This window comes from Micropterus salmoides, unplaced genomic scaffold (assembly GCF_014851395.1).
Source record: "Micropterus salmoides isolate LMB-PRFRI ecotype aquatic unplaced genomic scaffold, ASM1485139v1 Ms_hic_scaffold_3878, whole genome shotgun sequence".
NCBI lineage: Eukaryota > Metazoa > Chordata > Actinopteri > Centrarchiformes > Centrarchidae > Micropterus > Micropterus salmoides.
This window is the reverse complement of record NW_024043237.1, coordinates 1-13081: the sequence shown is the minus strand read 5'-3', so window position 1 is coordinate 13081 and position 13081 is coordinate 1. Positions and strand designations below refer to the sequence as shown.

Genomic DNA, 13081 nt, shown 5'->3' with positions numbered 1-13081 from the left:
TATGTATAGCAACAGATCTCCCACCTCTGTAGCGTTAGGGGAGCACATGCAGACCAGACTAGAGCTAGTGTTGCTGCCTTGTGCAAGTTCAATACCAGCACGGGAGTCTGTTCTTTTAGGTTCTGTTGTATCCAGAAGAGAAACAATTGACCTTTGTACAATAAAACCACTACAGTTTTCTTAAAGAGTCAAATTATTTCTTGTGGTGAATATGGAAGTGCAAAACTACCATCATAGTTATAATTTTAATTGATAATTTTAGTTTTTCATTTTATAATTTTTTGACTTGGTAATTTTACTGATGACAGAGGTGTTTATGGAGTTGGTTTGTTGGTTGTATGATCACCTGGTTACATGACTCTTCAAACACCAAAACCACAATGGAAATGCATCTTGGGTGTTATTGGTATCCTTCATATTTACTTGTGTATCATTTAACGTCCTCCTTCTTGTAAAGTCATACTGTATAACTAAACTAACTAAACTAAACCCTGTCAGCATGTTAGTGTCAGTGAGTAATAATGCACACAAAGGTTCACTAGTTGATGATATCTGTAATAGCTACAACTAACATATAATATTTTACATATAGTAAGTATACAAGAGTGAGTGAGAGAGAGAGAGGGACATAGATAGAGAACACACAGTAGCCCAACACAGGGATGTAAAATAATAGAAATAGAAAGGTAATGGTGGGAACATAGGGACAGCAGGAATCCCACAACCACAGATCCAGACCCTACAGCTCCAGAGCCAGAAACAACTGAAGAAAGAGACAGAAGGAGAGAGGAGAGGGGCAAGAAAGCACAAAAATGTGAACCCAGAACATTTTCATTTTAATATTAATAATGTACATTTGTGTACATGCATGTCCATCTGCAGACACGTCTGATGAGGACAGTATCTCTGCTGCTGTCCAGGCTGTGAGCAAGCTGATCGGGGCCGGTGGGTTGAACCTCCTCATCAACAATGCTGCCATCAACCAACCAGCCTCACCAGCACCATTATCTGCCACCAGGAAAAATGACATGATGGATGTGTATGAAACCAATGTGGTCGGACCATTTCTCATTGCAAAGGTACTCTTTGCTTATAGTGTTCACACACTCACACAGAAATGAGATACCGAAAATTTGAAATATGTAGGTGTGTATTCAAATGGTATTAATATAACTAGTTGAATCATTTATAGCTTAAAGCATTGTACAGACCTACACACCACTGTCCAGAAGCATTGTCAGCTGTTTAATTACACAACAAACTTAAACACTCTGGGAGTATAATTGATCACTAGTCAGTAAACTCTCCTCTCTATCTTCAGATGTTTCTCCCACTGCTCCAGAGATCAGCAGAAAGGGAAAAGAACAAGGGTAAATATCCTTTCTTTCATGTTGTACTAGAATTTGTGTCTCAGATACAGGGATTATGGGGGATTGAAAAAAGCAGAGAAAAAGCAGAGAATCAATGGATACTCATGGTTTCTTGCCCCATCACGCTCTCCTTTTGCGCATGGAATTTTAGCATTAAGTAGAGCAGAGCAGTGACCTGTGATGGTGTGTCTTGCTGTGGATCTAAATGGTACATTCTGTTTTACAAATAGCAACCTGTCCAAGAGCATTATTGCGACATAGTTGTCTGCCCTCAGTCCTTTTCTTCTCTCAGCGCTCTTCAATAAGGAAAAGCTACACCAATGGTGATCCATGTTTGACCTCCTCCATCCTGTTTTTGACTGTAATCCTTCCCCTGAAAGCAGAGTTTCTTTTTATCTGGAGCATCTGGACGTTAGAAACTGTTCTTGCTGGAGCTACTCCATCACTAGATCAGTGACCTTATTGGCATGACTGCATACAATAAAACAGTGCCAAAGCAAATTAACACAAACTATACAATCATAAAAAATTATAAGTTCTCTACAGGGGAATTTTTTCACAACAATGGCATATTGTGGAGCTCCCTACATGGCTGTAGGGTGCTCCCCTTTCAGCTCTGGTAAATCAGTCATTGCTTGTTGGCATAAAACGCATCACTACCGGTGTGCCAGCATCTGAATGTTCCCACAAAACAGATGAAGAAAGTTCTGTCGGAAGAACATCTCACTGCTATCACAGCAGATGTGTTCAGGCATTAAATGCATTGGACTACCAGATATATTTACATCTACAAGACTCCAAGGGGCCCACCAGTGTTCTTAGTCCCCTCCATACTTAACAAAAAGTCAGAATATAGACAGATCTCATGAAGTGGAAACAGTATGAATCGCTGTGATTTATACACAAAAATACATACATGTACAAAAACTATTATTTATATCACATGAACATTCCAATTTTTACATTATAGTTATTATTATTATTCCTATTCCATGATGGAAATTACTTCATCTCTCTCTCTGTCTCAGGTGATGAAATGTCCTGCAGCAGGTCAGCCATCATCAACATCTCCACGATCATCTCATCCATAGAGAAATGTCCAGAAACCTTCCCTATAGCACAGATGTACTCGTATAGGACCAGCAAGGTAAAAAGGATTTACACAAAATCTGATTTTAATATGCTTAGTATATCATTTTGGTACATCATATCATTTTCCCCTCCCCCCCTACACACGCACTCCAAGAAAATGAGTGAAGCCTAGTGCACACTACACGATTTTTAGCGATCAGTGGTCACCAGTCATTAAGTGTGAACTACACAAGGACGCATCAAAACGGCTCCCTGACACATTTGTGACACATCACAGTCAGCCAGATATCTGGCACGTCAAATATCTGGAGGAGTCGGCCGACTCGACATCCACATCCAGCCAATGAGAGCAGGCTGCTACTTTTTCACTGCAAAACACTTTTTACTCCCCTCCAGCTCTCTCTGTAGCTCAGACGATCCCTGCTACCTGCGTGTGCTGATCCATACTTTCACCCAGATTCTTTGTCTTTATAATTGCTGTCTTTATAATTTTGAAAACCAGATGTTGTCATATGTGTATCCTCTGACCCAGTTTGATAAATAATGTTGTATGTGGTTCTCCTATTGCGTAACGTGAAGACTTCACAGCCTCTCTTCAGGTAGGACTCTCATCCTGCAAGACTTGTCTTTGTAAAGACAGAAACTGACAGGATAAACCTGCCTGTCAGCTCACACTGGTCGGTTTCAGTGGATTTACCATAAAAGGCGTGTGTGACGGCGTGATAGGCACTGCTAACTGTGGTGTAGCAGTGATCCAAAGTGTTCCCCTCTCTGGTTGGACACTTTATAAACTGTCTGTATTTGGGGAGTTCTTTGTTGAGATTTCCCCTGTTAAAGTCACCGAGGACAATAACAAGGGAGTCCGGGTTTGTCTGCTCCACACACAGTATCTGGTCAGCCAGCATGCGGGAACCAGAGGGAATGCAAACTGACGGGGGAGTAAAACAGTTTACAGTTAATGATAAGAAATTCCAGATTAGGAGAACAGTGCTGCTGAATCAAGTCCAGTATCTTCAACCAAGTCCAGTTGCCCTTGACTTTAACCTTCGTTAGATAACTATGACCTGGATGACTGAGAATCTTCACAGAATTAAGTCGGTACACCAGCCAGTTAATATAAAAACAAACACCTCCACCTTTTGTTTTGCCGGAGAATTCTGTGTCGCCGCTCTGTACATGTTGGAAGCCTGCCAGCTGCAGCGCGGAGTCCAGTATCAGTTCAGACAGCCAGGTCTTCGTGAAGCACAGAACAGAAGATGAATAAAAGTCTCTGTTTTTCCCCACCAGAAGCTGAAGTTTGTCCAGTTTGTTGCACAGTCGAATCACAGCCGAAAACTGAATTAAGACACAAAAACAAAACAAAACAAAGCGCACCTAACACCGAGGTAGCTATACTCAGCGCCAATGAGGAGTGACGATTTTGTCAACATGCTTCTTGGAATTCTCAAGAGCCTGATGTCCACTTCTGTCTGTCTAGAATTGAAGAAGATTTTTTGGTAGAACTTTGAAAGTGAGTGAGCAAAATTTGATGGTGTCTTCAAGGAAATAGTGGAGGCTGTGGAAGAGCCAAGCGCATCTGGAGTGAGGACAGGGGATGCCCACACTCACTACAGAGAGCTGCACAAAACTGTAGTCGAAAGCATCCTCTTGCAAATAACCACAGAGTCAAACGGAATCAGGAAATAAGGAGCTTGATGTTGCCTCATGACTGACTAATAAAATGTATTATACAACAAATAACATTATAGGATGCAGAATTAGCAGGCTAGGTTTTTACACCTTATCATGTGCAGAAACTGTGCCTTACAAATAAACTTCCCAAACTGCATTCACTGTCATAGGAAATTACATTACTCATTCCTCATGTAGACAGTTACTCTTTGTGGTAATGGTTACAACATGTAAATAGTTACAGGCATAACATTATGTCACACATTGCGTGACTAAAAACATAGAAACATCCTAGGGTTTGTGAACTAAATAACCCCGGGGTTTCATAAATAAAAAACAACTTGTGTCACACTTGTTAAAGAACTGTTACTGACAGACATATCCTGCTACATAAAGGTGGGGTGGGCAACGTTGAAGAACTAGCAAGACTGTTGAAAGAATCCAACCAAAAAAATCCCAGCTCCTCCCTTCAGGCCTTGCTCCAAAGCCACTCCCCCAAAACATATGTTCATGTGCAGTGAGTGCATGGGCAGAGTGCGGACAGGCTCCATATGTTTTCAAAAGCTCAGCCAAAAATAACAGACATGTTTGATTCTATGTAATAAGATATATAACTATATTGATGGTGGCTCAGTGGGCTAAGAAGCATAATCTGTAACTGTGACGTCAGGTTTGAATCAGGCCCAGGACCTTTATCAAGTTGTCCCCCTTTCTGTCCCCTAACCTTCCGATCTCTCTCAACTTTTAACTGTTTAACAAAAAGTATAAATGTCCCCAAAACAGTCTTCCATAAACAAGAAACAGCATTTTAATTTCAGTGCAGTGGTCACCCACAGAAGGAATCTGATGGTCTCTCAGCTCTACAAAGTATAAAGTTATTTGTAGTCTGTTACTGTCATATATACTTCTGTAAAATAAAGCAAAAGGGAAGAACGTGCAGATAAAAGACACAGGCACACCTGATGCATTTCAAACGCAGGAAGCTGATAGATTCCCTGTTTAGCCAGTTTCTCCACCAAGCTGTGACATGGTATGTTTGCAAATCAATCACCAGCAAAGATCAAAGGACAAGCCTGTTGGTAGCACGAAAGTCTTTACAAAGACTACTGACACCAAATCTTATCTCACATTCTGCTCAGATTTTGCCAGCTGGAGTAGTCTCGCATTGACTACCTGTAAAGGAACAAGTAAAGCTATCAGTACTTAAACCTTTGGTGTCACTGTACTCCTACATCATCTCTGAGCCAAAGAGATGAGACACAATGGTCATTTTGCAGACACTTTTGGCTGTGGCTCAGTAGGTAGAGCGGGTTTCCAAGGATTCAGGCCCTGGTTCCTCCAGGCTGCATGTCGAAGTGTCCTTGGGCAAGATACTGAATCCTGACTGTGTGTGAATGTTAGTTTCCGTTTGAGCACTTACATTCACTATATGAATGTGAATGTGAATGTGATGTTGTGTGAAAGCGCTCTGAGGTGTCGCAAAGACTATAATGGCGCTATACAAATACAGAGCATTTACTTTCCAGGTGTCTTGCACAGGTGTTTTGGTGGGAGTGCGGTTCAAATTGAGAATTAGATCAGCAGCAATGATAAAAGTTGAAATCAGAGTAACAAGTTTAACACATTATTGTGATGTATGGAGCTTTTGTGACAAGGTGCCAGGTTGTTGGGGGTTTAAATCCCATTCTGGCACGAATCCCCTCTCTACTACACCGTTCAATAAAGATGAGAAGCCCTAGTTAATGTCTCAGAAAATAGACAGCTGTGATTGGGGGGCTTCCATCTACAAAAACAGACCAATTTATGAAAATTATAAGGAAATTATTTTTCTTTTGTTTGTGGGTTTGCATATGTCATCGACCAATTACAGGCTAATGCTCAGCAAGTCTATGAACTATATGTCTAGCAGTCCAGACACAAATAACCACAATTCAGAAAATTCATATTTGCATTAAATAATGTTTAAAACATGTTTCACTAATTACAATTTGTCACACAATTACCTGTTCCCGTGAGCGTCAGCAGTCCATCTGAAGTCATTTGAAGTCATTTATCTTTTCTTCTCTTTTCCAGGTTTTGCATTCTAATTTATGATGTCATTGTAAAGATGGAAGACCACGCTTAAACAAAACAAGAAGTGTGTTTCCTTCATTTGGCATAGGAAGTATCTGTCATAAGAGAGCTCCCTGTTTTTTTGTTCAGCTTCTGAAATATTCACATTACTGCACAGATCAGGTATGATGCTGAGGCTGTGCAGTATTTCCTCAGGCCAGCTCTGGTTCTCTTGGTGATAGCAGTCACTCTGAGGACTGTGCCATGGGATATGGCCTTTGAAATTTGTCTCCTGATTTGTGAAGGTTGGTCTTATTCCTCCTGAATAGAAGATTTTACGCTCAATGAAGTTTTGATCAAATAAAGGAGAAGAAAACAAAATATTTCATGTTTTTGAATTTAGCACAAATCAGAAATTGAGATAAAAGCTTGAAAAAATTTAAGCAAACATTTTGAAATGACAAATTAAGAACTAAATAGAAATGTACTTGTCAAGGGTTAAAGAAGTTAAAATAGGGGAAATGATTCGCAATGAGGTCTTTATATGTGAAACTTATCCAAAAATGTTTTAACTTGGATGGTTTTGACATTTTGACAGTTCCCACTGTGCGGACAAACGGACAAACTACTCTACGTTCTTCGTCTTCTTTTGGAATTCCGGCAGTGTAGATGCTCATCACTATGTTGAAAACAAATATACGAAGAAGAAGAAAAAGTAATGATATACAGCGTTATTCCACAACGCTGTATTTTGGCTTTGCTTATTTGCTAATTGAACAAAGTGGAAAGGAGTCTTGATCCTCACCTGACTATGCCTTTGTAAATTTCATCTATTATGTGGTTTATAATGGACTGTGGTGCAGAAACAGTGATGTTTCACACTTACATTTTCCTGTTGTCTGTCAGTGGCAAAGCTCATCCTTACACTAGATGGGATAGTTTTTGAGATGTTCTTCATTTACTTTAACTACATACTAGTCCAGATGAGCCAACCCTCCCAAGATGTAACAAAACGTATGATTACAGTACAGTACAGTAATGTATTACAGGAGTATGAGACATCATGTAGCACTTCATTTCTTGATGTTGCTGTTGTTTGATGAATAAGTAACAATCATTTTCACAATAACATATGGTATTACTGTGTCAGCCACCGTAGGTATCCTACACTCTTTGAAAGGGGAGGCTGTAGACTGAATCTTACACACTGAACCTTTAAAAAAGGCACCATGTGTAATTTATTTATTTTATTTTGTTACAGATAAGGAGTTACTTAAACTCCTCAGCTTATTAAAACTTCCACATTCCTAGAAATCATACAGAGGATGACCCCATGTCACACATGGCCTACTGTCTTTAACCTGAGCTGATCCTAGGGACCCACACATCCTGGGTTTCATGATTAACACTCAATACTATTACACTTAATTCATTTTTGTAACACAATATTTAACAATTCCCATATTGTTGACTTTTGGAAAAACAAAGCTTCTGTCCTTTCTGCTGTGCTCACCAGGCAGCGCTGAATATGCTGACTCGCTGTCTAGCTGAGGACTTCAAGATACACAACATACTGGTAGCAGCAATCCACCCCGGCTGGGTCCGCACAGACATGGGAGGAGAACAGGTGAGGTGATGGAGCGTTTACAGAGAAGTACTGTATGCCTTTTAAATATAAATATATATTATATAATAAATATATTCTGTTCTTTAATTCTTACTTTAATATTTGTGTTTGTGTGTGCTGCAGCCTCTGTGGAGTTTATATTGTCTGTACATTATTGTTGGTTTGGGCATAAATGGTAAATAGCTACATTAAACAGCGCTTTTATCCAAAGCTAGTCATTCACGCACACATTCACCCCGTGTGTAGGGTAACTACCAGGAAGGGTGCTGGCCAACCATAAGGAGCAATTTGGGGTTCAGTTCTTGTCAAAGTACACTTTGTGGACAAAGTACACTCACATGTGGACAGGAGGAGGTGGGGATCGAACCACCAATCCTGTGACCTACCTCCTGAGCTACTGAGCCATTTTTGTAGACCAAACAACTCAGCAGTAAATAAAGTTGGTAAGATTGGCTCCACCTCCACCATCTCCAACATTATAATGCATCAGAAAAAAATCATCCCACAATAAAACATAATAATCTAAAGCTTACATTAACATTTTTAATGCAGGACTTGAAATGGTGTAATGTAATTTTTACATCGTGGCATTATTACTTTGAAGTAAATTACCTTCACCACCGGTATCCATCAGCTTCATGAGCTACAGTGTCCTTCATACTAATGAGGGGTTTGTAAGTTTGTTTTTTGTTAGCAGTGTGCAGCTATGGATACAAATGTTGGTTGGTCAGTTAGTTCACCACTTTGGTCCAGACTGAAATATCTTTACTGCCTCTTAGACCCCATCCCGACTAGGTTGCTTAAAGAAGTTTTACCCTTAGTCAGCACTTCCATACTAGATATGATCAATCTATCTCTATCAACAGGCTATGTACCACAGTACTTTAAAGTAGCTGTAATTAAACCTCTTCTGAAAAAGCCCAAACTTGATCCGGATGTTTTAGCCAACTATAGACCTATATCTAACCTTCCATTTCTCTCTAAGGTTCTGGAGAAAGCAGTTGCTAAACAGCTGTGTGACTTTCTACAGAGCAATAGTTTATTTGAGGATTTTCAGTCAGAATTTGGAGTTCATCATAGTACAGAGACAGCACTGGTGAAAATTACTAACAACTTCCTTATTGCATCAGACAAAGGACTTGTCTCTGTACTGGTTTTATTAGATCTTAGTGCTGCATTTGATACCATTGACCATCAGATCCTATTGCAGAGACTGGAACATTTCATTGGCATTAAAGGAACCGCTCTAAGCTGGTTTAAGTCCTATTTATCAGATCGATTTCAGTTTGTACATGTTAACGATGAGTCCTCCATGCACGCCAAAGTTAGTCATGGAGTTCCTCAAGGATCTGTCCTCGGACCAATCCTCTTCACTTTATATATGCTTCCTTTAGGCAATATTATCAGGAAATATTCCATAAACTTTCATTGTTATGCAGATGATACTCAGTTATATCTATCGATCAAGCCAGATGAAACTAATCAGTTAGCTAAACTTCAAATGTGCCTTCAGGATGTTAAAACCTGGATGACCTGTAATTTTCTAATGTTAAACTCAGATAAAACTGAATTATTGTTCTGGGGCCAATGCACCTCGGTGACGCATTATCTAAAGATATAGTTTCCCTTGATGTCATCGCCCTGGCCTCCAGCACCACTGTGAGGAATCTTGGAGTTATCTTTGATCAGGACATGTCGTTTGAGTCTCACATTAAGCAAATTTCAAGGACCGCCTTTTTTCACCTACGTAATATTGCGAAAATCAGGAACATCCTGTCTAAAAATGATGCAGAAAAACTAGTCCATGCATTTGTTACTTCTAGGCTGGATTAGTGCAATTCTTTTTTATCAGGCTGCTCGAAAAAGTCCATTAAGACTCTTCAGCTGATCCAGAATGCTGCAGCTCGTGTTCTGACAGGAACCAGGAAAAGAGATCATATTTCTCCTGTTTTAGCTTCTTTGCATTGGCTTCCAGTAAAATCCAGAATAGAATTCAAAATCATTCTTCTCACCTACAAAGCTCTTAATGGTCAGGCACCATCTTATCTTAAAGAGCTCATAGTGTCACACTCTGCCTGTCTGCCATGCCGTGTTTTGCACTTTTGTATTTAGTTAGCGTTATTTTGGTCTGTTGGGTTTTGGGGGTCTGTCTTGTCTGTCGTCTAGTATTCAGTAACCCTTGTCATGTCTGTTACCCCAGTGATCCCTCTGCATGTCTGTCTCTGTTTTCCCCTGCTCTCTCTTTCTCTCTCTGCCTCGTTAGCCTCATGTCTTTCACCTGTGTTGCTCCCGCCCTGCTCGTTAGTCCTTGTGTATATATACCTGGTGTTTCTGTCTTGTCTTTGTTGGGTTATTGTATGTTGTCCCCCTGTGTTGCAGTGTGTTCTTGTGTCGTCAGCCTCACTTGTTGTGTTTCCCTGCTTGTTATTGGATGTTGGATTTCTGTTGGACAACCTTTGTTTTTGGACTCTGTCATCAGCCACTCAGTTTGCTCGCCTTTGTTTGTTTATTAAAACCCCTTGAACTATACCTGCACTATCCGTGTCCTGCATTTGGGTCCTACTACCTGCCTCCACACGACAAACTGTGACACATAGTACCTTACTACCCCACCAGAGCACTGCGCTCCCAGAATGCAGGGTTACTTGTGGTTCCTAGAGTCTCCAAAAGTAGACTAGGAGACAGAGCGTTCAGCTATCAAGCTCCTCTCCTGTGGAACCAGGTTCCAGTTTGGGTTCAGGAGGCAGACACCATCTCCACATTTAAGAGTAGGCTTAAGACTTTCCTCTTTGATAAAGCTTATAGTTAGGGCTGGCTCAGGTGAGTCCTGAACCATCCCTTAGTTATGCTGCTATAGGCCTAGACTGCCGGGGGATTTCCCACTATGCACTGAGCTCCTCTCTCCTCTACTTTCTCTCCCTCTGTATGCAACCAGTATGTATGCAGCAACTTTTCCCCTTTCTGGTAGTCTTGTGCTTTCTCGTCCCTCTCCTCTCTCCTCCTATCACTTCCTGCAGGTGTTTCTGGCTCTGGAGCTGTGGAGTCTGGATCTGTGGTTCTGCACGAAGTTTCTGCCTCTTAAAAGGAAGTGTTTCCTTGCATCTGTTGCCTAGTGCTGCTCTTGGTGGGAACTGTTGGGCTTCTGTAAATAGCATCACAGAGTACGGTCTAGACCTGCTCTTTTATGAAAAGCGCTGTGAGATAACTGTTGTTGTGATTTGGCGCTATATAAATAAAACTGAATTGAACTACAGAATGAATTGCCATGAAATTGTGCACAGACATTCATGGTTCCCAGAGGATGACTTTTCCTCTATGGCTGACATTTTTGATTTAGAGTGGAAAAGTCTTGATGAAAGTATTGGATGGATTGTCATGAAATGATTTCATTCATATCCCCCTCAGGAGGAATTGTAGTAACTTTTTTCTTGCTTCCTACTTTTTATGGCTGTTTATAAGGCTATTTATAGTGTCAGTGCACACAGACCTGTCCAATCCTTCTAAGGTGTACCTAGATGTTAGAGGGGAGGGATGCTGGGTCTGTTGGTTAAAGTTTAATTTCTCAAACAGTAATGTTTTTGTAATCTTCAATCTTAAAATTGCAGGTGAAAACAAACTTAAAATTTTTAGCTTCTTGGCCTTCCCTATAATAGGCCCTGGGTAATTAGTTCCACTATTGCCACCACTGTGAAGCTCCTGTATTTAGGCCCTACCTTACATGAGTAGTAGTGAATAAATGAATAATGCAGTTTCCACTTTCATTTTTTATTGACTTATCTCTTGTCTCCATTAGGCTCCTTTAACCACCCAGGACAGCGTACTTGGCATGCTCAGTGTGATGTCATCACTCAGCAACAAAGATTGTGGGATGCTTGTGGACTGGCAAGGAAACACTATCCCCTGGTAGCAACCACACCAGACCTACCGACTAAACACAGCAACAGCCACCTTTGTTTGACATCTGAGAGTCAAATTAAAAGCTTTTTAGCAACATGTTGTCTCTAACTTCTCATTGGACAATTTGGCTGAAAAACATGCTAGTCACATTTTGAAATGGATATTTTATACCATTTATTTAAACATATCCTAGCATAATATTTACATTTACTCATTTGGCAGACTACTTGATTTTATGTTCAGTGGTTATATCCATTATAAACACAACTGCCAATGTGTCTTTGTTTTCCTCATTTAAAAACTAAATGTTGCATTACATCTGACTTTCACATCTTGGTACATTAACAGAAAGGTTCTGATTTTTTGAAGTCCACCTTAAAGCAACATTATGTAAGATTTGTTTTTGTGTGATGTGGCATCCCTACCTCAGAGTGTAATTCACTGTTGTAATAAAGATCCTTAGGAGCTTCTAAGGAGCTGTACACGTGCATTTGTTATGACTACATTATTTCAAAAACTAGCAAGTCAACACATTTACTCATGTTACTGTAATTGAGTAGCTTTTTTTTAAGTAGTTTTCTAACCTAATTTTACTTATGTTTTATTTTAATTATTGTACTTCGCTACATTTTAAATCACAGCTGTTACTGAGTAAAAGAAACTTCACCTTTTGCAGCTCTAACGGGATAGGCTATGTAGCAGCGGATCAATAACGTAATGCAGAGTAGAGGCCAGCTAGAATTAAAAATGAATTATCATTAAATGACTAGGCTAGGCGATTTTGTTTTTTTTCCTGGACATGTCAGAACAGATGTGGGAGAGATTCTGAATGTGCAGAATACCTGCTGAAACACTTGAGCTATTAAAGTCCAGGAGTTTATAACTGAATTAAAATGAATTCATTTATCACTGAGGTGAAAAAGGTCCCATAGGCCTATTAAGAGGTTATTTCCCCGGTCTCTTCACAACTCTTTGCTGCTGCTTATAGCTGAAGAGCATTACGCTGTTGTCATGATAATTCCAATGTTACGTAGCGCAGTCACAGGCACAGCGAGCCCGGAGTGACAGAGACGCCGATGACCCTGTTACAAGTCAGTGTACCATCAAAATGATTTTTAATTTGTTATTTTAAGAGAAAATTACTACGTAATGTTGCTTTAATAAAAGGCTCACATATGTGTTACTGTGTAGAGAGTTAAAGTTCGGAGTAATCATTCGCCTTGTTCTAAAGTTCAGCTGAAGCTGAAATGAGGTTTCAGCAGTCTGAGTTAGACAAATCAAGTAGGTATTTTCCAGTCGATTAAGTAAGATTTCTCTTTTTTGTTCCATCACAAAATGTCTCTGCTGAACTGTGGCCGAGGGATACATGGTA

At 40.1% G+C, this 13081-nt stretch overlaps 1 protein-coding gene across 4 annotated transcripts; it reads left to right on the top strand.

The window, feature by feature from the left end:
- Positions 1 to 833: 833 nt before the first annotated feature.
- On the top strand, positions 834 to 11987 carry LOC119885036 (C-factor-like). 4 transcript variants are annotated; one of them, XR_005441153.1, is made up of 6 exons: positions 834 to 1079; positions 1322 to 1370; positions 2399 to 2517; positions 7702 to 7812; positions 8059 to 8255; positions 11606 to 11987. XR_005441153.1 is itself a non-coding variant. In XM_038695294.1 (5 exons), the coding sequence occupies exons 1-5, from the start codon at positions 849 to 851 to the stop codon at positions 11717 to 11719; spliced, it is 624 nt and encodes a 207-aa protein (XP_038551222.1). In that variant the 5' UTR covers positions 834 to 848; the 3' UTR covers positions 11720 to 11987. The 4 variants fall into 4 exon arrangements, 2 of the variants coding, with proteins under 2 accessions (XP_038551222.1, XP_038551221.1); XR_005441154.1 differs by lacking the exon at positions 11606 to 11987 and adding an exon at positions 10076 to 10341; XM_038695294.1 differs by lacking the exon at positions 8059 to 8255.
- Positions 11988 to 13081: the final 1094 nt, after the last annotated feature.

Excerpts from the sequence above, each read along its gene's own strand:
- LOC119885036 (XM_038695293.1), top strand. The coding sequence starts at position 849 with ATGTACATTTGTGTACATGCATGTCCATCTGCAGACACGTCTGATGAG. Across the intron at positions 1,371-2,398 it reads AGAAAGGGAAAAGAACAAGG|GTGATGAAATGTCCTGCAGC; the intron begins GTAAATATCCTT and ends TCTCTGTCTCAG. Across the intron at positions 2,518-7,701 it reads ACTCGTATAGGACCAGCAAG|GCAGCGCTGAATATGCTGAC; the intron begins GTAAAAAGGATT and ends TGTGCTCACCAG.